The sequence below is a fragment of the Manis javanica genome, chromosome 7 (genome assembly GCF_040802235.1).
Source record: "Manis javanica isolate MJ-LG chromosome 7, MJ_LKY, whole genome shotgun sequence".
Taxonomy (NCBI): domain Eukaryota; kingdom Metazoa; phylum Chordata; class Mammalia; order Pholidota; family Manidae; genus Manis; species Manis javanica.
The window spans coordinates 86,834,776-86,860,251 of NC_133162.1; the positions used below are offsets into that span (position 1 = coordinate 86,834,776).

General features: G+C 36.1%; 1 protein-coding gene across 7 annotated transcripts in view; it reads left to right on the forward strand.

Moving 5' to 3' along the window:
* The window catches only part of ARID4B (AT-rich interaction domain 4B), a 170,585-nt gene that overhangs the window by 53,251 nt on the left and 91,858 nt on the right, over nt 1-25,476 (forward strand). For all 7 annotated transcript variants that reach the window (XR_012133315.1, XM_073241274.1, XM_073241270.1 and 4 more), the window contains exons 3-5: nt 10,207-10,317; nt 12,938-13,003; nt 23,681-23,771. Coding sequence is in view for 6 of the 7 variants with exons in the window: in XM_073241274.1 (XP_073097375.1) it covers nt 10,207-10,317; nt 12,938-13,003; nt 23,681-23,771 (268 nt within the window). In the remaining variant the exon portion in view is untranslated. The remainder of the gene's footprint in view (nt 1-10,206; nt 10,318-12,937; nt 13,004-23,680; nt 23,772-25,476) is intronic.

Sequence of the window (25,476 nt, forward strand, 5' to 3'; positions counted from 1 at the left end):
GCACCGGGACTCCACAACTCTCTCTCCACTCTCCCAGTGGCAGCCAGCCTCCTGCTCTCAGATGGTCTTAAGCTAATTGGAGTAGGATACCCTTAACACTGTAGACTGTTAAACTTTGAGGCCTACAGGGGATGTGTCTGGATTGAGAGCATCCAGCAAGTGCACACATCAGCCTGTATCAGGTCCCCTCAAAATACCTTCCTTACCTGAAGATTTAGAAAGGTTTGTAGCTCTGGGAGCAACTCTGTGGGCATGTCCCTGTTGACTGGCAGAAGCCTGACCGATTATATGCCAGGAACTCAGGGAGAGGAGAGAATGAGTGTTTCCTCTCTATCTTTTCCTGGACAGGTACTCCCATGATTGATCAAGCAGCTCTGTTGCCAATAAACATCCCATAAATGTGCAAACATGCTCTTACTGTATACACAGTGGGCGCTGTTAAGGCCAGGCAGGAATCTTGGTCAGAAAGTTCCATTTTCCCCACAGCCTCTTTTCTAGTTTATAATATAATCTGCAAACTCATGTAAACAAGAATAATGTCATCTGCAAAATTTAGGTATCTGGGCATACCTAACAGAGTATGCTGAAAGTGAATAAATAGTTGAAGGCACCACTGTCAACCTGTGTTGTGTGACAGCCATTTTGCTTCAGGATGTATGTGTTCACAGGACACATGGCTCATCTAGGTTAACATAAGAAACATTTACTAGAAAAGCTTACTTTGCTACCTGTTTTTAAGATAAAAGATCCTTATTTTGTGTGTTCAGTACTCACACCCTCACTTGGAATTTATTATATCACCTGGGTTATCACACACCAGTGGATTCTTGTAATTAGCAAGGGAAATGCTAGAATTTGAAGGCTTTATTGGCCTTTCTTTTCAACTGGGAATGCTTGTAGAAGGGGATGCCATTGAATATTTTTCATGACCTCATTGGGGTTAGAGAATTCCAAGGAGGCAGAGATTAGCTGGTGGCAATATGGGCATGATCTTTACAGTCTGCTGCAGGACAGATTTGACAATAAAATTCTGAAAAATGCTCCAATCCAAATGGGATCTCTAGGTTGATAAGCAGCCTTGTAATACATCTAACTGGTATACTTTTTAAAAGTCCAGGTCTGATGATGAACAGTCTGGTGTAAGCTATCCTTTTGAATGCCTCGACATTGAGTTTGTTCAGTTCTCAGAGTCCCTTGAAAGAAGATAAGATCAAGTACCCTGGAGGGTACTTACGTATCCCTGTGTGTGATGTGACTCTTACTGCCTGCCTTCATTTTTTGTACCCTTCATTTACTTAAATAACTGCAGTGGGGAAAGAGAAGTACTCAGTTCTTAAAATGTGGGGGCAAGTATGGGATATTAATTCTGATGTAACAGTAATTTCTGGAAACCGAGAATACCACCATTGTGATTTGGCAATAATATTAGGTGCATGTGGAGAGTCAGAAGGTAGGTTTTTGACCTAAATGTGCTTCTCTACACCTGTTCTGAAATTATTTCTCTTGGTCCTAAGTGAATAGATATCCCTGGGAACCAACAGAATCTCTGTTTACTGTGAGGTAGTATGGTAGGAATGGCCAACGAAGAGCCATTTGGTGCCATCATTAAAAAGGAAGATGCTGGGTTGATGATCAGGGGAAAAACAAGCCAAGGGAAAAAGAAACTCAAAACCAAACCCAAACAACAACAAAACCAGGAAAAAAACACCCTAAAATATTCACACAGTAAAATGAGGCATTAAAAGATCTCACATTAATGTCTTTAATATCACTGTTTATCTTGTGTTGTAGACTAATAACCTACAAACATGAAAATAATTCTTTTTATGAGATATATCAGAAAGTTATTTCCAGTTGTAGTGATAGTTTTAATACAGATTGAGTCTTCATCAGAAGCAAGAACTATATATTATTGTGATTTTATTTTTCAAAATTACTTTTTTCCCAGTGCAGTTCCAAGTATCTAACTTGTATTACAATGAAATACATATACTGTAGTTAACTAGTATTCAGATAAATTATCCAATAAGTATTCAGTTCAGTGAGAAAGAATAGTTTTAGATTCATAGACTGGGAGATTATTTTTTGGTATAAGGTTGAAATCCTACTTTCAGTACAGTCTTTCAAAATTGTGGATCAAATTCCTTTTGAGGTTTCTGAAACTTCAATTTGAAGGCTTTGGCAACCTCCCCCCAGCCCACCTCTGCCCAATCCAAATTATGCCAATTGAAATATACAATATTATTAAATGTGTACAGTTAGTCTACACAATGTCACAGACCTTAACACTTACTTTTTAAATAATTCTTTTGACAACATGGCTGAACCTGAAGGGCATTATGCTATGTTGAAATAAACCAGAGAAAAACAAATACCTCATACTGTCATTTACATGTGAAATATAAAAATTTTAAAATAAATTTTAACTCATGGTATCACATGTGGAATGTAAAAATAAATAAGTTTGAACTTATAGGGGAAAAATGCTTATGTCTTTAAGCATCCATTTGTTCTTTTGCTCATTCTCCCCAACTAGATCATAAGTTCTTGAAGACAGGAAAAGTATTTTGTTTCTATGTATTCTGACACCTAGCCAGGAGCATAGGAGACAGTCCAATTTTGATTTGAATTGATTGATTGATTCATTCATTCACTGAGGTAATTATTTATTGAGTAGTTAACTAGTCTTGATTTATTCCTGGTTAATGCTCTGTATTTTTTCTTCTGTTACTGTTAGAGATTTCTAATTTTTGAAAACTGTAAGGGGAATGGTAGAAGGGTCTGTTGAAGATAGAAACTATTGTTTTATTCTTAAATGTAAATAGATTTTCAATAAGTTAGTAAGATTGTAGGGCCAGACCTATCTAAGCTAATAATGCTATAATAGTGATCTGATGATATTAAGGAATATGATCAATTCCTCATTGATCTTCTAGGATTTTGTATATTGTGACAATTCAGCTTAAATTTTTAAACTGGAATTTGTTTAATATTTATATTGATGTGATCCAAGTTCTAAATATCTCAAGACATTATGGATGCTCAGTAGATGTTTAGAAAATCACTGTTACATTTTGTATTATTTCTACTTTGATAAATTTTTGATGTAATTTATTTAAGACTATTTTGATTACAGGTAATAGAAACCATCTCAAGAGCAGAAAAGAGAACTTATTTTAAGGATACAGAGTACCCAAGAGCAGAAAGTCCAGTCAGATTTGAGGAGGGATTTAATTTGGGAGTTGGAAAGCTAGCAGAAATTAAGACTAGCTGTTCTCTCAATCACTCTTGAGGACACACGGCTCTTACATGTCCCTTCTTTCTCTGTTCTTTTTCTTTATTTCTCCTCCTTTCTCTTTGCATACCAATTTTCTCTGCTTCTCCCTACACATGCCAGAAAATGACTACCACAGGCCATATCACTGGTCCAGTAAGAAATTGATAAGTGTTTCAGCTTTAAATTCCTGAGAGAGAACTCAGTTGGCCTAGTTTGGATCAGGTGGCTCTCTACCAGTCTAATCAACTTCTTGTTGTCAAAGCATAATGCCAGAACATATCTCTTTGATAAAATAATTTAGTAATTGTTGCTTGTCACATTAGCACTTTACTCTGTATAAAACTGTATGGACTTTTATTTATTGTGAAAATTCGGTCATCTGATAAGTTATAAACAGCGTTTTAGATTTTTCAGCTCATGATATAATTTTATTTGTAACAGGTTACAACTTTTATATTTTTATATGATACTTATATAATGTATAAATACATATTACATGTTTATCATATTACTGTTATAAACCCCACTTTACAAATGTGAAGCTAAACTCAGAGAAGTTAAATATGTTTTCCCAAAGGTAACGTACTAGTAAGTTGCAGACCTGGAATTTGAAACCAGGTACTCTGATTCCAGAGCTCATGCTTCTGGCCTCTCAATGTAAATTGCCTCCCAATATAAGGTGTTTTTGAAATACAATTTTTACCTTAAGAGAAATCTCATTTAGCAGGGCTTTACTAAGGTCCAACTTCTTTAATTCCATAGTTTCCTCCTATATTTAGGTCAATTCTAGGATCAGAGCAGGTCTCTGGTTTCTCAGCAGTTCTAAAATAATAGGAGAAAAATCATTGTTAAATTGAACCATAAAAAGTTGCCAATATTTGAACTTTTAGATCTATAAAAATAGCAGTTTTGTATAGTTTAATACATGCTGAGTGCTTACCCAGGACCTGTCAGACTCCTAAAGACTCTAGATATACTACCTAATTTAAAACTTCCAAGTACTAGGTAAACAAATAGCAATCTTTCTGGTTCCAAAGCAGGGAAATTTTCAGATTTGCCAGGGTCTTAGTCTTAATCTGTCACTGAGCAGTTCAATTAGACAGCAACTACTCTAAAATCAGATAACAAATGGCAAATCGCTTACATTGGGAGATCTAGTGTACCAAGATTCAAACCCCAGGTCCACAGGAGTTGCTTCCTCATTATTTTTTCTGTTTCTGCTCTCTGCTATCTACCTGCTTGTCTTTACTCATATCTCCTCGACAGCCTCTATTTCATCTATCCTCCTTTTCTCAATCCTTCCCTACCTCTGTCTCCTACTTTCTGCAGTCATTAATAAATAGGCACATAAAGGTTGGTACAGCATAGGTAAGATTATGTAACAATTAACAGTCTCTTTATAGAATCACATTTAAGATATAGAACAACATAAGAAAAAAAGATATAGAACAACTTTCTGGCTTTATTAAGTGAAAAATAAAAATTTACAATGAAATAAGAAGAATAGCTGATCAAAGTATCTGTCATCTCTCTATGTGTTTAGTTATTTTGCCTGGGGAAAATGTCTGGAATAGTATTCTAATAGTCATTTCTGAGAATAAAGATGCTTCTGCTAATCTAATTTTTTTCCCCTTAGTTTTCTACTGTTATTTTTATTATTAATAAAAATGTAATACTGTTATTTTCAAGTCATTAACTTGATTAATGGGGAGTTTTAATTATTATTTTGGTAATTAAGCAAAATCCTAGAAAATGTTCTCTAGATGCATCCTTAGTGACTTATATTGTGACATTTCAAAATGTTCTACTTATTGCCTTCTAATTCATGCCAGTAGATATTACTAACATGCCCAGATATAAACCATAACAATGCCAGTTTATGGTTTCTCTTTGTAATCTGATTTTTGAATTGGCAGCACCAGTAGGCTCTCTAATTTCCTGATCATTAATGATTAAATATTATAAATAGGCATGATATGTTCTGATAGTGATGTTTCACTAAAGCAGACTCATTTGCACTTGAATTAACGTTTCCACCTCACTAGTGAGATAACAAATTAACCTCTTCTGAGGGCAAAATAAATTTACCTTTCTGTTAAATGATGAAAAGTACCTTTGCTTTTTTGGCTCATACAGTGTCTTTAAACAGTATGTTCTTCCTGTATTTCTCCTACTTCTTTTCTGATGATGGACATTTTACTTAGAATGTCTGTTTTGAATTAGTTAAATTTCCAGGAATATGCAGATACCTCTCTGTTTATATCTGTGAATATGCAGGTATTTTTCTGGTTATTAGATGTAGGTCTAAAATTTACTTATAAGAGATTTGTGGTTCCATCCCTTAAAGTAACTTAAATTTTAGGGATAATAGTAGGAAATATAGGTAGCATCGAGGGAAGATTTTTGTGTTTGGGGAGAAGTGTTGACTTTTAAAAAAATTTTTTAATGCAAGAACTTTTCTAATCCAGTAAAATGAGTAACTCAGAAAGATGGGTAAAGGACATAAAGGAGCAATTCATAGAAAAAGATATGCAAATGCCCAATAAATATGTACTGTTTTTTAAAATGATTCATTTTCAAATAATTTTGAATTTATAGCCCAAAGAATTCATATAATCTATACACATGTGTATATATATATTCATATAATCTATATACATATGTGTATATGTACTCATTATTATCTTTAAACTTTTGAGAACTACAGACTTGATGTCCTGTCACCCCTAAATCCTGCAGTGTGTGATTTCCAACAAAAAGGACACTCTTGTACCTACCTTGTGTTCAGCCCTGTAGATCAGGAAATCAGCATTGGTATAAAACTACCATCTTATCCCCAGAACACTCAAACTTAAATAACTCTCCCAGTAAGGTCTCTCTTTCCTTTTTGGTCTATCCTATATCCAGGAATACATTTGTTCAGTACCCCAACCCTTAGTCCTCACTGTCCCATGTCCTTAGTACCACATGAAAAGGAAGAGAGGAAATGGCTCCAGGGAAGATTCCAAAGTTAGATTGCAGTTTTCTTTATTTCTTCAATATACTCATTCTTTTATATGTACTAAAAAGTTATGGATTTTAATTTTAAACTTAGTTTTTAAATGATAATACCCTTTGGTATATAGGTGTATCATTCATTCATCTGTTTGAATTATCTCCATTGTTTTGATGTCTCTTTGAGATTGTCATCTACAGAAAGGTTGTTTTTGTAGATTTATTGTCACACTGTGTGTTTAAGTAAATACATTTATTTACTGAAGGTTTTAGCATCACATTTAATACTCTTGACTCTCCTGGCTTCTTTGCACTGCCTTGGTAACCAGTTTGGATGCTTACTCTTTTTAAGAAACTATCTCAATAATACATCATCTAGCATGTTTTGGTTTCTTAAAAATACATCTTGAATACCTGAATATTTTCTAGGCAGTTGTCAATATTAGCTGTTTGGAGAGTTGATGGAGCTATTGTCTTTCTAAAACTTATTTTATATATTTGGTATACTGCAGCCTAAGACACATTAGAGATTATTGTTGATTCATTTGGGCACTCACATGTTTCCCTGGCATTTTGGCTTCTTGAAGGATTATTATCCACCCATAGCTCATTTAAAAATTGCTATGCCTTTTGGTGTTCCCATGGTATTCAATGGCTTTTAGGTGCCCGTTAGGGCATTTGATAGATTGACTAGAAAAATAATTGTTTAAGCAATGCTGGATAACTGTGAGGTAGCTCTTACCTTGACAACTAGAAAACTGTTGTTCTGTTTGATAAACAAAGAGATGGTAATTTAGTAGTTTAATTTACTTTTTGGCATGGAAGTGCTATATAAAAATACTTCATTTTAGCCTCTGAGATGGTCCATAATAATGACCAGATTCAGAGAGGCAGAGCAAAAAGAAAAGATAAAAATTGTTCTGGCTGTATACATGTGTATATAAAAGGGTTGGTGTTGGTCAAAAGAATATTAGTTAACCTACTGACGTAATTCTTTGCATATGTCTATGCTGGACCTAAGTATAGTAGCCTTAGAATAGTTGTATAGTCTTGATTGTCTTTCTGCCACACTAAGGGGTAGTGATACACTTCCTAATGGAGCATTCCTACAAACACTTAACCTTTCTTGCTACCAGAATTCAACATGATTACATTATTTCTGAACTTATATTGCTTTAATGACTTGTTTGCCCATATTGAGTGTTTTGTAACATCGTAGTACTTGTTAATAGCTCAATACTTCAGGCATCATAACTGAATGTTTTTTAATAATGACCCTATATTCCTGATGTGGACTGAAGCTTAGAGAGGTACAGTAGCCTACAAAAACTCACCTAGTTAGTATAATGAATGGAGCTGGGGTTAAGACCTTGTCTTCCTGCTTTGAAAGCCTGTGCTATTTTAGTCTGCTTTATTTCTTTGTTATTCTAACAATGGGATGATAATTTATGTTCTGCTAAAATTATACAAGTCTGACCATGTAAGTTATGGATTTTATTTGTTTTTCTGTAGAAATTTTCATTCATATTTTGGTTAGCATAATTTTACTTCTAGATGATTGTGTGTCTGGAAGTATCCCATTCTGATCATCTTTGTAACCCCAATGCTTTGACACAGGCCTGTTAAACTCTACTGTACACAGAATTCAAATTATTATATTTATCTAATAATGAGCATTTAGGAACAGAAAAGTAACTTACCTTAGGTGATACCAGAAAAAGAAACCAGATAGAGGCAGAAATAAGATCAGAACATAGATCTTTGCTTTTCCTATGCTCTTTTTAACAAATTAACATTAGTCTAACAATATTTCAGTTTTAGCAGGTTTTTATTAGACTTCATTTTCTCTTTGCAAGTATTTTTCTAATGAACATTTTCTTTATATGCCTTGCTAATTCTTTTTCATGTGTTCTAAGGAAGGAAAATGTTCCCCTTCAAAATAATAATTTGCCCCCATGATATTTGAGGTAATTACTACTATTTTCTGTCACCATGGATTTTCATGTTGATGAAGACATGGAATGGGCTTTGTTTGGGGGAAAAAATCCCTTCTCTCAAATTCAAGTTGAATAAATTTGCTCAGTAAATATATTTATAGTTTGCTATGGTTGGAATGTTACCAGTATTTGATCTGAATATGAATGAAAAGAACACATAAACAGGTTTCTGTATACTAGTAGTCTGAATATATTACTATTCTACTCCCTTTTCTGTTCAGAATTGAATGCAATAAAAATATTTAAAAAGGTTATCACTTCTCAACATACTTGTTTCTGAGCAGACACAAAAGTACAACTTTTAGTTGGTTTCTTTTCTCTCCTACGTTTCAGTATCTGGTTCCTCATTAGTTTCCATTTATTTTAACTATACTATTTGTCTATGAAAATTGGTGGCTGATAAGACAGGATTTGTGAATGGTAGAGGTGGAAAGTTGTGGGGAGTAATGAAGTCTTATTGTCATGAAGACTGCCCCTCAATTTGGACTTCTGTAGCGTTAATACACAATAACAATTGAATCACAAAGTGAATCGCTGTCTTCTTGAAATTTTCTTAAAATTTCTGGATGAAGTGCTGTGAGTCCGTTTCATATCCTTGTTAAAATAAAGCCACTAGTTTATCTGGAATTTAACCAAAATATTGACCAAGGAAAATGATATTTTAAGTGGACTAAGGCAGGTAGGTAAAGAAGAAGCACATTTATTAACTTAATGCAAGCAAGAGCAATGCACAATTATCAAGCTGTAGTTAATGATATCAACAAATTTAAAAACTAGTAATGAAGCAATGATTACTTTCAGTGAGGTACACTTATGTTATGGCATAAATGAAATATATGTATTTTCCGAGTATACTTAAAAATCAGGTACTTGATATGTTTTGAGTTCTTTTTTTCATACTTTTATGAAATATATAGAATATGAAGCAAGTGGCCATTAAGAAGGTCAGCCTGATAGTTTTAAGATCCAGATGAAATTTGCCAGATGAAATGTTCTATGGAATTTCTGCAGGATGTTAATAGAAAGTAAAGGGTTCTTTGGACAGATAAATTGGGAAATGATGAGGAAGAGTGGGTTCTATTCATTGAACTCCTTTTCCCAAATTCACCCCTTTCTCTTCTTTTTGGTGGAGTACATTGGGATATTAGTAATTCTTGTAAAACACTTTGGGAAAAGTTATTTACATAATCTTTCCTTGGCTGTGAAATTAATTTAAGTAAAACTCCTTAGAAATATAGATCCTATGCAGAAATTCACCTGATTGTAAAAAGTCAGAACAGCTAGATTAGGACTATTAAAAACTAAATCATAAGTCAGGAAACTTAAAATATTATTTAATGCACAAGGGTAAATAAACAGTGAACTCATGCCAAAGTATTTGAGACATTTTGGCTTATTTTTATTTGAGATTCACCAGCTTGGATTTCTCTATATAGTTTTCACCAGAACTTTGAGTACATGTAATTCCCCTTCCCCCACTTTATGCTATTCTGCCTTAGACTTGTCTAGATAGAGATATAACAAAGCTATTCTGAATTTGGATGGGTACTAAGATACAGCTTAAACATTAAATAAATTTTCTCAGACTTTGAGTTTTAACGATTTGCCTTCTTTTTAAGTGGTCATATAGCAAATAAATATTTGAATGAATGGGTGAAATGGGATGGTAGACTTGTGATTGAGCTAGTTCATGTTATGGACCATATGTATTATATGTAGAGAAAAAAGATGCCTTTATATTTTATGATGTACACTTAGTACATTTAAATAGGCTTTATGACATTTATTTTTAAGAATATTTTATGGATTGTTCTTATTAAACATACATTCAACTATTACAACTTTTACAGCTATAAAAGGATTAGAGCTGCTATTCTGAGGCTAATTGTGGGAAAAAATTACAGAGTTTATATATAATTATATTTGTTTGCATTTTAGGCCCTTGATGAGCCTCCCTATTTGACAGTGGGTACTGACGTTAGCGCTAAATACAGAGGAGCCTTTTGTGAAGCCAAGATCAAGACAGCAAAAAGACTTGTCAAAGTCAAGGTATAGTATATGCAAACTTTGTATATGTTCAATATTTGATATTTAAAATTTTATTTGGTAAGTGTATTTAAGAATTTTTTTCTGCAGGTAAGTTTAATTTCTAGGAGTAGTGGTTGTAAAAATATCTGAAAAGAAAACATTCTTTGTGATTTTAAAGTATTCCTTTTGGGATGAAATTAGATTATCACAAGTTGGCATTTTAAATGTCATTTTAGTCTAGACTTAGTATTGTTTGTATTGTTAGCTTTTTAGAGATGACCTTAGAAGTAATGTATTTCCTTAACTTCATAGTGAGAAAAATAAAGCTCGTAAAGGGTTAGTGATTTCTCTAAGGCTATTATAGAAAATTAATGGCAGAATGGGAATTCCTACCATAGTTCATCAGTTTTAAGACCGCCCCCTCCCCTTTAACCTTGGAATTGAGAATGTGATTTATAATTGATGGTATCTAGATAACAATTGAAATATGACAGATCTAGTTGTTGGTTTTTTAATCTTCTCCTTTCTTGAGAAGTTTTTTTGAAATACTTGTGCTTTGTCTCAGACAGTAAAGAAATAAATGTAATTGCTCACATTTTTAGTCAGTTGTCAATGTTGAAAATATGGGAAAGTGAAATATTTGAAGGCAGATATTTTTTCACTTGTCATTTATTTATTGAGTGGCAAACTGTGCAGAGCAGGTGGGAAGGAAGATGGGGAAAGGAAAATCCCTGATGTCTGTCCTTAGGGGATTTATAATTCAGATTAGCAGATACTTTGTGAAACTTTGGTTTGAGTATCACCAGTTAAGCAGGCCATAGAGGTGTCGTACACTCAGTGGAGTGTATCAGAGTCTCTCCTGGAGCTTTTTCCATTGCCTATATTCTTAGGTTCCTTGTTTATGCATGGATGTGTTAGAAAAAGCTTCCTGGATGATTCTGTTTTGCACTCCTAGTTAAGAACCATTTTGATAAAGACTTTAAATTAACTGGAAGCAATTAGGATGCTATTTCACTTTGCACATGTATGGTGCCTATGAGCTCTTTTGTGAATTGATTATGTGGGCGTTCTTACAGGGCTCTTAGAGTGGCTTTCCTGTTCCAGCATCACATACTAGTGTTCTCTGAACATTAGTTTTTTTGCCACCTACTTTCTTAAAGATGAAGAGAAAGCTTTTTATATCAATTTTCTCTTCCAGACAGGACCACTGCAAAGGCATGTAACACCTTAGTGTGATTAAGAAAACAGTTGTTCCTCCTGGTAGAGAGCCTCTTTAGCAGAGCTTGGCATGCAGATATGCACTCTCATGTCAGTTAGAAAACAGTGTTCCCTTTGGGCAAGAGCAGTGTTACTTCAGGACAGAGCCCAGGTTTTTAGCCCAGATTTACAATCTCAGCTGGGTGACTCTGTAATGAATGAACCATTTAAACATGTACAGCAGTCCTGCCATTTCTTGCTATTCATAAAAGGAAAAAAATGTTAGTTTCTACTGCTTCTGTTTATACCACAGTTACCAGCACCTTGTTTTAATTTTTTTGGATACTCTGAAAATCTGTTTATAATTCAAAGTTAATGATTTTCTCAACAGATAATGGTGGTATATTTCTATACTAGTTTAATTTGTTTATGTTTCAAAGTTAATACATTTTTCAACAATTTATTGGTATACTTCTGCATCAGTTTTCATTTATTGAGCATTGCTATGTGCTATTTATTATATTAGGTAGTGCAGCTCTACTGTTTAGATCTGGTCTCCATCCTTAATTGACTTACAATCTAAGCAATACAGATACTAAACCCGTAATTTAAAATGTGGTAATGCTTTTGTGGGAGACAGAAATGCCTGGGATGCTATGAGTATAGGATATCTCATTTCATAGCTGGTTTGTGAGCCTATTACCTAATTGATTACCAGACATATCTGGTAATACCATGTTAATGATTCAATTCCCGTAAGAACTCTTGCTTTGTATAGGGAAAGCTGTTTTTTCCTGTACTGAATATGAGAAGCTGTCTTGTTTTTCACCAGCTAATTAAGTATTTAAACTTGAACCCTTTATTTTAGCTTAATCTCCTCACATCTGGTTTCCCATTCTCTGATACCCATGCTGATATTGAGAGTACAGTAAAGTTCTGAAGCTAGACTGCCTGAGTTTGGATCCCAGCTCCACCCTGTACTAGTTCTGTGATCTTGGACTAGTTACTTGTATTTTCTGTTCCTCAGTTTTCTTATAAACAAAATGGGAATAATCATACCTACCTAATAGGGTTGTGTGAAGGTTATGTGTTTGATGCTTGAGCCTGATGCTTAGCTCTGAGCAAATGTTAGGTGCAACTGCTTACTACTAAACTAGGCCTTCGCAGAGTGATGGTATACCCAGTAGGCTAAGATTTCCATGTCTTTTTTAGAAAAATAAATTACTAATTATATTGAATAAAGTATATGTGAAGCATCAAATAATTTAGTCTTGAAAGTTGTCTATTTAATAAATTTTTCAGTTCATCTACTTAGGGATTGACTTCTTGAATAAAGTAGGCAGTGTTCAGATACTTGTAATAAAAACAAAATCATGCATTGATGAGCTTATATTGCTTAATTTTACTCTATTTTTCAGCAGCTAATCAAATTTATAATCTCTAGGTAACATTTAGGCATGATTCTTCAACAGTGGAAGTTCAGGATGACCACATAAAGGGCCCACTTAAGGTAATTCATTTACTTAATCATTATTAATTCTAGTGCTTCAATGGGAAGTATTAATAATTATACTTGGTCATTTCTTTTTAATTTGTTGACTGTTGTTGAGTTGATAAATATGAAGTTCTCTTTAAATAGATTAATGGCAAAACATAGATGTAATGTTCTGTGAAGTCTGATATGATAGTAAAAACCTAACTGTTCAGAAATGAAATGAACATTGAGGAAGCATTGCTTGCCTGCTTTTTATTTACTCATTTGTTTCAGTGTCACTGTTTCATTTACTAAAATGGTGGGTTTTCCACAATTATTAGGTAATAAATGAGGGATTAAGTAATCTAAGTTCTTTGATGACTTGAGAAGTGAGGGAAAAAGAATACTCAGAACTTTTCTTTTTTCTTTTTTTTAAAAATTTTTTTTATTTTGGTATCATTAATCTACAATTACATGAATAACAGTATGTTTACTAAGCTCCCTCCTTCACCAAGTCCCCCCCCACATATCCCTCCACAGTCACTGTCCATCTGCGTAGTAAGATGCTGTAAAATCACTACTTGTCTTCTCTGTGTTGCACAGCCCTCCCCGTGCCCCCCATGCACTATACATGCTGATCGTAATGCCCTCTTTCTTTTTCCCCACCCTTATACCTCCCTTCCCACCCATCCTCCTCAGTCCCTTTCCCTTTGGTACGTGTAGTCCATTCTTGGGTTCTGTGATTCTGCTGCTGTTTTGTTCCTTCAGTTTTCCATTGTTCTTATATTCCACATATGAGTGAAATCATTTGGTACTTGTCTTTCTCCGCCTGGCTTATTTCACTGAGCGTAATACCCTCTAGCTCCTTCCATGTTGTTGCGAATGGTAGGATCTCTTTTTTTCTTATGGCTGAATAATATTCCATTGTGTATATGTATCACATCTTCTTCATCCACTCATCTACTGATGGACATTTAGGTTGCTTCCATATCTTGGCTATTGTAAATAGTGCAGCGATAAACATAGGGGTGCATCTGTCTTTTTCAAACTGGAGTGCTGCATTCTTAGGGTAAATTCCTAGAAGTGGAATTCCTGGGTCAAATGGTATTTCTATATTGAGCATTTTGAGGAACCTGCATACTGCTTTCCATAATGGTTGAACTAATTTACATTCCCACCAGCAGTGTAGGAGGGTTCCCCTTTCTCCACAACCTCGCCAACATTTGTTGTTGTTTGTCTTTTGGATGGTAGCCATCCTTACTGGTGTGAGACGATATCTCATTGTGGTTTTAATTTGCATTTCTCTGATGACAAGCGACGTGGAGCATCTTTTCATGTGTCTGTTGGCCATCTGAATTTCTTCTTTAGAGAACTGTCTATTCAGCTCCTCTGCCCATTTTTTAATTGGATTATTTGCTTTTTGTTTGTTGAGGTGTGTGAGCTCTTTATATATTTTGGATGTCAACCCTTTATCGGATCTGTCATTTTCGAATATATTCTCCCATACTGTAGGATACCTTTTTGTTCTATTGATGGTGTCCTTTGCTGTACAGAAGCTTTTCAGCTTGATATAGTCCCATTTATTCATTTTTGCGTTTGTTTCCCTGGCCCGGGGAGGTATGTTCAAGAAGAGATCACTCATGTTTATGTCTAAGAGATTTTTGCCTATGTGTTTTTCTAAGAGTTTTATGGTTTCATGACTTACATTCAAGTCTTTGATCCATTTCGAATTTACTTCTGTGTATGGGGTTAGACAGTGATCCAGTTTCATTCTCTTACATGTAGCTGTCCAGTTTTGCCAGCACCATCTGTTGAAGAGCCTGTCATTTCCCCATTGTATGTCCATGGCTCCTTTATTGTATATTAATTGGCCATATATATTTGGGTTAATGTCTGGAGTCTCTGTTCTGTTCCACTGGTCTGTGGCTCTGTTCTTGTGCCAGTACCAAATTGTCTTGATTACTGTGGCTTTGTAGTAGAGCTTGAAGTCAGGGAGTGAGATCCCCCCACTTTATTCTTACTTCTCAGGATTGCTTTGGCTATTCAGAATCTTTGGCGGTTCCATATGAATTTTTGAACTATTTGTTCCAGTTCATTGAAGAATGCTGTTGGTAATTTGATAGGGATTGCATCGAATCTGTATATTGCTTTGGGCAGGATGGCTGTTTTGACTATATTAATTCTTCCTAGCTAGCAGCATGGGATGAGTTTCCATTTGTTAGTGACCTCTTTAATTTTTCTTATAAATCCTTCCAGAGTGTGTTTCCCTTCTGTAATCTCCTTCCTGGCATCTGTGATCTCCCTCCAGACTTCATCCCTTAGCTCTTGCATATTTCTCTGCATCTCTGTCAGCATGTTTATGATTTTTATTTTGAATTTTTTTTCAGGAAGACTGGTTAGGTCTCTCTCTTCTTCTCTGGTGTCTCTGTGATCTTGGTTTTCCTGTAATTTTGCCTTTTCATGGTGATAGAAATAGTTTGCAGAGCTGGGACGAGTGAGGGCTGGAAGAACTTCCCTTCTTGTTGGTTTGTGGCCTTCCTCTCCTGGGAGAACAGCGATGTCTAGTGGCTTGTGCTGGGCAGCTGCTTGCAGAAAGGGCTTCTGATTCTTGCCCGGCTGCTGTGGAGTTTATCTCTGCTGTTGCTGTGGGTATAGCTTGCCTCGGGCTGCTGCTCCAATATGGTGGAGCTGCGTTGGAGGGGGTGCGGCCTGGAGGCTATTTATCTAGGTGAGGGGCCTCTGTGCTTCCTGCTGCCCAGGGGGTTAGAGTGCCCAGAGATCCCCAGATTCTCTGCCTCTGGACTAAGTGTCCCGGGATGCTTCCGTCTGGTTTTGGGTTCCCTGTCCCTTTAAGACTTCCAAAAAGCACTTGCCAAAAAAAAAATTAAATAAATAATTAAAAAAAAAAGCCGCTCGCTTTTCTTTGTCCCCAGGCGCTGGCCTCAGGGAACCGCTCACCGGTCCTGCCGCTCTGTTTCTCTAGTATCCAGGACCCCATGCATGCACTGTGTCTGCGCTCTGGTCTGGACGGCTGGGGCTGGGTGTTCAGCAGTCCTGGGCTCCCTCTCCCTCCCTGCTGACTCCTCTCCTCCCGCCAGGAGCTGGGGTGAGGGGCGCCCGGGTCCTTTGGGGCCGGGGCTTGTATCTTACCCCCTTCGCGAGGCGCTGGGTTCTCGCAGGTGTGGTTCTAGTCTGGATGTTGTCTTGTGTCCTCTGGTCTCTATTCTAGGAAGAGTTGTGTTTGTTATATTTTCATAAATATATGTGGTTTTGGGAGGAGATTTCTGCTGCTCCACTCACGGTGCCATCTTGGCTCCACCTCCCCTAATTTCTCTTAAGAGTGTCTTATAGTTTTCAGGGTATAGGTCTTTCACTTCCTTGGTTAGGTTTATTCCTAGGTATTTTATTCTTTTTGATGCTATTGTGAATGGAATTGTTTTCCTGATTTATCCTTCTATTAGTTCGTTTTTAGTGTATAGGAAAGCTTCAGAGTTCTGTGTGTTAATTTTGTATCCTGCAACTTTGCTGAATTCCGATATTTCTGGTAGTTTTGGAATGGAGTCTTTAGGGTTTTTTATGTACAATATCATGTCATCTGCACATAGTGAAAATTTGACTTCTTCTTTACCAATCTGGATTCTTGTATGTATTTGTTTTGTCTGATTCCTGTGGCTAGGACCTCCAGTACTATGTTAAATAACAGTGGGGAGAGTGGGCATCCCTGTCTTGTTCCCGATCTCAGAGGAAAAATTTTCAGCCTCTCACTGTTCAGTATGATGTTAGCTGTGGGTTTATCATATAAGGCCTTTATTATGTTGAGGTACTTGCCCTCTATGCCCATTTTGTTGAGAGTTTTTATCATGAATGGATGTTGAATTTTGTTGAATGTGTTTTCAGCATCTATGGAGATTATCATGTGGTTTTTGTCCTTTTTGTTGATGTGGTGGATGATGTTGATGGATTTTCGAATGTTGTAACATCCTTGCATCCCTGGGATGAATCCCACTTGGTCATGGTGTATGCTCCTCTTGATGTATTTTTGAATTCGGTGTGCTAATATTTTATTGAGTATTTTTGCATCTATGTTCATCCGCGGTATTGGTCTGTAGTTTTCTTTTTGGTGGGGTCTTTGCCTGCTTTTGGTATTAGAGTGATGTTGGCTTCATAGAATGAGTTTGGGAGTATTCCCTCCTCTTCTATTTTTTGGAAAATTTTAAGGAGAAATGGGTATTATGTCTTCTCTGTATGTCTGATAAAATTCTGAGGTAAATCCGTCTGGCCTGGGGGTTTTGTTCTTGAGTAGTTTTTTGATTACTGATTCAATTTTGTTGCTGGTAATTGGTCTGTTTAGATTTTCGTTTTCTTTCTGGGTCAGTCTTGGAAGGTTGTATTTTTCTAGGAAGTTGTCCATTTCTCCTAGGTTTCCCAGCTTGTTAGCATATAGGTTTTCATAGTATTCTCTAATAATTCTTTGTATTTCTGTGGGATCCGTCATGATTTTTCCTTTCTCGTTTCTGATTCTGTTGATAAGTCTTAATAAGTCTGGCTTAATAATTCTTCTCTTCATAAGTCTGGCTAGAGGCTTATCTATTTTGTTTATTTTCTTGAAGAACCTGCTCTTGGTTTCATTGATTTTTTCTATTGTTTTATTCTTCTCAATTTTATTTATTTCTTCTCTGATCTTCATTATGTACCTCCATCTGCTAACCTTAGGCCTCATTTGTTCTTCTTTTTCCAATTTTGATCATTGTGACATTAGACTATTCATTTGGGATTGTTCTTCCTTCTTTAAATATGCCTGGATTGCTATATACTTTCCTCTTAAGACTGCTTTTGCTGCATGCCACAGAAGTTGGGGCTTTGTGTTGTTGTTGTCATTTGTTTCCATATATTGCTGTATCTCCATTTTCATTTGGTCATTGATCCATTGATTATTTAGGAGCATGTTGTTAGGCCTCCATGTGTTTGTGAGCCTTTTTGATTTCTTTGTACAATTTATTTCTAGTTTTATACCTTTGTGGTCTGAAAAGTTGGTTGGTAGGATTTCAGTCTTTTGGAATTTACTGAGGCTCTTTTTGTGGCCTAGTATATGGTCTATTCTGGAGAATGTTCCAGGTGCACTTGAGAAGAATGTTTATCCTGTTGCTTTTGGATGTAGAGTTCTATAGATGTCTATTAGGTCCATCTGTTCCAGTGTGTTGTTCAGTGCCTCTGTGTCCTTACTTATTTTCTGTCTGGTGGATCTGTCCTTTGGAATGAATGGTGTTTTGAAGTCTCCTAAAATGAATGCATTGCATTCTATTTCTTCCTTTAGTTTTGTTAATATTTGTTTCACATATGCTGGTGCTCCTGTGTTGGGTGCATATACGTTTGTAATGGTTATATCCTCTTGTTGGACTGAGCTCTTTATCATTATGTAGTGTCCTTCTTTATATCTTGCCACTTTCTTTGTTTTGAAGTCTATTTTGTCTGATACTAGTATTGCAACACCTGCTTTTTTCTCTCTGTTGTTTGCATGAAATATCTTTTTCTATCCCTTGACTTTTTGTATGTGCATGTCTTTGGGTTTGACATGAGTCTCTTGTAAGCAGCATATAGATGGATCTTGCTTTTTTATCCATTCTATTACTCTGTGTCTTTTGATTGGTGCATTCAGTCCATTTACATTTAGGGTGATTATTGAAAGATATGTACTTATTGTCATTGCAGGCTTTAGGTTCGTGGTTACAAAGATTCAAGGTTATCTTCTTAACTACCTTACTGTCTAATTTAACTTGCTTATTGAGCTATGATAAACACAGTCTGATGGTTATTTCTCTCCCTATTCCTCCTCCTCCATTCTTCATATGTTGGGTGTTTTGTTCTGTGCTCTTTTTAGGAGTGCTCCCATCTAGAGCAGTCCCTCTAAGACACCCTGTAGAGGTGGTTTGTGGGAGACAAATTCCCTTAACTTTTGCTTGTCTGGGAATTGTTTAATCCCTCCTTCATATTTAAATGATAATCATGCTGGATACAGTATCCTTGGTTCAAGGCCCTCCTGTTTCATTGTGTTAAATATATCATGTCTTTCTCTTCTGGCCTGTAAGGTTTCTGTTGAGAAGTCTGATGATAGCCTGATGGATTTTCCTTTGTAGGTGACCTTTTTTCTCTCTCTGGCTGCCTTTAATACTCTATCCTTGTCCTTGATCTTTGCCGTTTTAATTATTATGTGTCTTGGTGTTGTCCTCTTTGAGTCCCATCTCTCGGGAGTTCTGTGTGCCTCCGTAGTCTGAGCAACTATTTCCTCTCCCTGTTTGGGGGAGTTCTCAGTAATTATTTCTTCAATGACACTTTCTATCCCTTTTTCTCTCTTTTCTTCTCTTGGTACCCCTATAATGCAGATATTGTTCCTTTTGGATTGTTCACACAGTTTTCTTAATATTGTTTCATTCCTGGAGATCCTTTTATCTCTCTCTGCATCAGCTTCTATGCGTTCCTGTTCTCTGGTTTCTATTCCAGCAATGGACTCTTGCATCTTATCCATTCTGCTTCTAAATCCTTCCAGAGTTTGTTTCACTTCTGTAATCTCCCTCTGGACATCTGTAATCTCCCTCTGGACTTCATCCCTTAGCTCTTGCATATTTCTCTGCAGCTCTGTCAGGATGTTTATGATTTTTATTTTGAATTCTTTTTCAGGGATACTGGTTAGGTCTGTCTCTGCAGCTCCTCTCTCAGGGCTTGTCAACTATTTTGGACTGGACTAAATTTTTTTGCCTTTTCATGGTGATAGTGGTGGCTGTAGGTAGGTTGCGGGTGTGTCAGCTGGGAGAAGAAAGTCCTTTCCTGCTTCCTGGATGCCTTGCCCTTCTCCGCTACCTGTGTCCGTTACCCGCACTCCTGGAGTAGCCACCGGATTAGTCCCCTAAGCTGCTGTGGGCGAGGTCTCCATCAGAGCTGTGTGGAGCCCTGCTGGGAGTGGCAGGCACACCAGGTGCGCTCCTTCATGATAGCGTTGCCCATGCCGGTCAGCTCTGTGCCAGCAGCGGCCTTTGGGTCTGGCCTGGGCGGCTGTGCGTTGGGCTGGAATTCTGGTTGGCTGCTGGGAGCACACCTGCTCCCACTGGCTCCGCTGCAGGTTGGCGCGGGCCTCTACCGGGCTCCTGTGGCTCCACTGCTGCCAGTGCGTGCGAGCTGCACCTGTTCTGTTCGGTTGCTGCTGCTGTGGGCTCGCACAAGCCTCTCCTGGTCTCCTCTGATGCTGTTGGCACATGCGATCTGCTCCCGGTCCCTTCTGGTGCAGCCGCCCCCGGCACGTGCTACCACTCTCCTGCTACTGGGCTGGTGTGTCGGGGTCTGCGCCAGTTGGAGGAACGACTGGCAGGCTGCTTAGTGCTGTGAGGGGCTTCAGAGCTGCACTACCTTCCTGGGGTTTAGGGCGCCTAAGGTTCCCCAGGATTCCCAGCTGCTGGCTAAGTGTGCCAGGATGACTTCGTCCAGCTATGGGGTCCCTGTCTCTTTAAGACCTGCAGAAAGCACTCCCTTTTCTTTTGTCTCAGGGTCTCCGGTTGCGGGGTCCTGCCCATAGGTTTTGCTTTTCCGTTTCTCTAATATCCAGCACCCCGTGCACCTTGTATCTGCGCTCCAGGTGCAGATTTCTAGAGCTGGTTGTTTAGCAGCTCATTGGTCAGTGAAATAATGGTGTTTTACTTTCATCTAGTGAGGAAGGAAAAGGGAATGTGTGGTTAGCCACTATGTGCTTTTTGGCCCTTTTAAATATCTGAAGATGGACAATGGCCCAGCTGGGTAAGTTTAAGAAATGGTATCAGAATTGAGGAAACATTTATAGATGCAAGAATAATTTTTTAGTGATAAAGCTGTACTTGTTAGAGAAATCAGATACATGTGTTTATCTCCTAGTTACTGTGGTTGATTTTTAAAAATTCAGTGGTCATTAGTAACTTGCATATATGTTAGGAACTGTGGAGAAATGAAATGTACGTTTTTTTTTATCCTGCCTTGAAAAAATTATTTTCCACCATTTCTATTTTATAGGTGCCATCTTTAAAGTTACATGCATATGTTTATGACTTGCAGGGACAAAAAGACAAAAACATGTACATTTATAATATGTTAGCCACCATTTACTTAGCACTTAGTATGTGATAATACTGAATTAAGTCTTGAACATACTATATTTATATGATCCTCATAATAGCCCTTTACAGAATAGGAAACTGAAGGGGAATAATGTAATCTGACCAATGTCCTATAACCAGTGATAGCAGAACCAAAATTCTGATGTACTTAGAGCTTGTGATTGCAGCATTGTGTCCTCTGGATGTTCAGAACACAATACTTCTTCATGCCTATTTGTGTTTTTGTTCATAAGCACACCAATATAGCTCTTCGCTGCCTGACTGCTCTTGTTCACCTTGCACAGACTAGCTGGTACCCACTATAAAAATGTTCAATATTGGAAAGGGATAAAAAATACAACTATCTTGTACCCTCAAGTGTTCTTTTTTTTCTGCTGCTCCTCCAGCCTTAAGTATGGCATAATTGGTTTATTTTGCTTGTTTGGTTTTTCATATAAAATTTTTCTTTGTGGACCATTTGACTTTGACATAGGTAAGTGTATGAAATTTTGGTTTCAAGATTGTTAAAATATTTTTCTTGTCCACAGATTTTTCAAATAAAGATTTTGAATCTATTTATTGTTCTCAAATGTACTTTCCGCTTTTTATTATCTGAAAGAAAGTGTCATCACTTGAATAAATGTTTCTCTTAGAGGAATAACTCTGCCAAAAGTGGTGATCATTTGATATCAAAATATTTTCAATGAGTTCACATAAAAATAATACCTAAACCACTTGAGTAATAAATGTAAAAATTGTACCATGTATTTATTGATTGTAGAAATTTAATGAAAGTTATGTTAATTCTCTGGAGTTTCCTTATCCCTTTTGGCCATTGTGTGGGGCTGACAGTCTCTTCTCTGAATAAGTTTGTGTTATCACCATAAAGACTATATACATTGATATATAATTAATATGTAACATTATATTAGTTTAGGTGTATAACATGATTTGATATTTGTATATATTGGGAAATAATCACCACAATAAATCTAGTTAACATGAACCATTATACATAGTTACAAATTTTTTTCTTTTTTTCTTTGTGATGAGGACTTTTTAAAGATTTACTCTCTCAGTGACTTTCAAATGTGCAATACAGTATTAGTAACTACAGTCACCATGCTGTTCATTATATCCCAGAACTTATTTTATAACTGGATATTTGTACCTTTTGACTACCTTCAGCCATTTTGTCCACCCCACTGTTTCCCCCACCTGTGGCAACTAAACAGTTTGTTCTCTGTACTATGAGCTTGAATTTTTGTTTGTTTTGTTTTTTAGATTCCATTTGTAAGGGCGATCATATGGTATATGTCTGTGACTTAATCATAATACCCTTAAGGTCCATCCATTATCCATGTTGTTGCAAACAGCAAGATTTCCTTCCTTTTTATTGTTGAGTAAATAAAAGTATAGCTTCATCAGTAAACAATTTTTCTTGCATCTACAAATGTTTCCTCAATTCTGTTAGCATTTCTTAAGATTACCCGTATCACATCTTATGGCACATCTTTGTCCATTCATCCATTGAGAGAAACTTAGTTTATTTCCATATCTTGGCTATTTAAATAATGCTGCAGTGAGCATGGGGGTGCATATATCTTTTCGAATTAGTGTTTTCATTTTCTTCACATAAATACCCAGAAGTGGAATTGCTGGATCATATGGTAGTTCTATTTTTAATAGGTAGTTTATTTTTTTTGAGGAACCTCCATACTGTTTTTCATTGTGGCTGCACCAGCATACATTCCCAACAGCAGTGCATGAGGGATTCTTTCTTCCACATTGTTGCTAACACGTATTCTTGTCTTTTTGACACTAGCTGTTCTAACAGGTGTGAGGTGTGGTTTTGATTTCCCTGGTTATCAGTGATGTTGAGCATCTTTTTGTTGCCTGTTGGACACATACAAGTCATCTTGGGAGAATGTCTGCTCAGGTCCTCTACCTGGTTTTCATTTGGACTTTTTGTTGTTGTTGCTGTTGAGTTGTGTGTGTTCTTGTTACATTTTAGATGTTAACCCCGTATCATATACATGATTTGCAAATATCGTCTCCCATGTGGTAGGTTGCCTTTTCATTTGGTTGAGGATTTCCTTTTCTGTGCAACAGCTTTTTACTTTGATAGAGTCATAATATTATGTAAGTGTAATTATTGCATTTTCTTGATCAGATAGAAAGTACTTTAAATGATGGGTATTAGTGGTACATTCTAACTCTTAAGGAGACCTCAAAGCTGTTCCTTAACTGTCCCTACCTGTCCCCAGCCTCTTGGTAGAGGAGTAGTAATAGAAGCATGGACAGTCAGTTTCACAGACACAGTTCTCAAAGTGCTGTTTGAGGACCCCTGGGTGTTCCCAAGACCCTTTTAAGGGAGGTTGTGATAATATTTATTAGATATTATTTGCCTTTTTCACTGTGCTTGTATTTTCACTGATGGTTCAAAACAGTGGTGGGTAAAATTGCCAGCACCTTAGCACAAATCAAATCAGTGTTTATTTTATTCTTTACCACCGTGCACTCAGTTAAAAAAAAAAGCCAGTTTTGATCTGTTCATTTATCTTATAAAGGTTTTTCTAACTTTTAAAAAATACTTTAGGTTGGAGCTGTTGTGGAAGTGAAGAATCTTGATGGTGCATATCAGGAAGCTGTTATTAATAAATTAACAGATGCGAGTTGGTACACTGTAGGTAAGGGAATAAATCTTTTTAAAAATGTGTTTTCAAAGATAATGCAACTAAAGCAAAATTTCTCTGGTTTGCTTTCCCTCCTTGTGCCATAGACATTATTACAGTTAATGGTTTTTAATCATTCCAGATCTTTAAAAAATTTACTTCATAATAATGTGAATAGTATATAATTTGAAATTATTTAGTGTATTTATCATACAATTGCATTTCTAGTTTTTTCCACTTAAAAGTGTATCTTAGAGAAATTTCTCTCTTTCCAGCTTAATCATTTTTAAGTGTACATTTTAGTACTGTTAAGTATATTCATGTTGTGCAAAAGAGAAATTTCTTTAATTCTGGGATTATATTTATAACATTTGATGTGTCATAATTTATTTTTTCTTACCACTGATGATGCCAGTGTTTTTGCTTTTACAGTAAATGCTGGATTGAATGTTTTTTGTACACGCACATTATTCTAGTATTTCCCTAGTGTATATACATTGAGAAGTAGACACAGATTGAAGGGAAAGGTACTTTTAAAAACTTTAGTAGATAATGAAAACAGCCTTCCTACAAGACAGTATTTACACATCCATGAAGTGCTGTAAGTTGTTATGCTTGTTTGCCCAGCCCATGTCAGATTTGATGTTAATAATCTTTTTAAATATTTGCTCATCTTTGTCACAAAATAGTATTTTAGTTTTGCTTTAATATGCCCCTCATGATTACTAGTGAGATTAGACATCTTTCCATATATTTTTGAAGGAAATATTATAACATTTGTATTCTCTTTCTTTTGAATTGCCAGCTTTGAGTATCTTCCCAGTCTCCCCCTTGGGATAATTATCCTCTTGGAATATTTATCCTTTTCTTATTTTTAGGATAAGAGTATTTTATATATTCTGAATATTAACCATTTGCTACTTCAGTTGCAAGTGTTTTTCTCCTGTTGCTTTACTCCTATCTACCAATTTTCTTAGAGTCAGTTTTCCTTTGGTCACCTTTTCCTTTGTAGTTTGAGTTTGGGATTTTGTTTAAGAAGGCTTTCCTTCCATCAGTTGTTACAAATTTATTTTCCAATATATTCTTCAATTTATAGTTTATTTTTATTTTACAAATAAATATTTAAAAAATTTTATTTCACCTCCAGTTTATTTTTTCAGACATTCTGTAATGTGATCAAATATCCCAGTGTTATTTATTGAATGGTAATAGTTCTTACTCTTTAATGTCCTCAGAGATGAGAGTAAACACCAAGTAGATGTTTTTTGTGATATCAGAACTTGATAGAGCTTTGAAAAAGTATAGATGAGTTCTGTTTATATTTTGTGGAATGAGAAAAAAACCTGGTAAAGAGAGAGGGTATATCTAATTTTGAGACATAGGGGGGAAATATTTGACTTTCATAGGTTACAATTCTTTACAGTAAGTCTAGAGGTATTTAGGTGTGGTTGTTTCATAAATCATTGAATGTTTTAGTTTAACAACTATGCATTGAAAGTTATTTGTCCATCTTCATTTAATGTCTCATATAACAACCTAATTTTTGTTCCTAGCGAAAATTGCTCTTCCTAAAACTAAGGTCTTGTAACTTTATTTTAAAATAGAAGCATTTTCTTTACATGATTTGTGAGGAATGAAGTATACACTAAAGCTATATTATAAAAAATAAATTCTGTGTATATATAAACCTACAGTAAATTTGCTGGGACATTTTGGTACT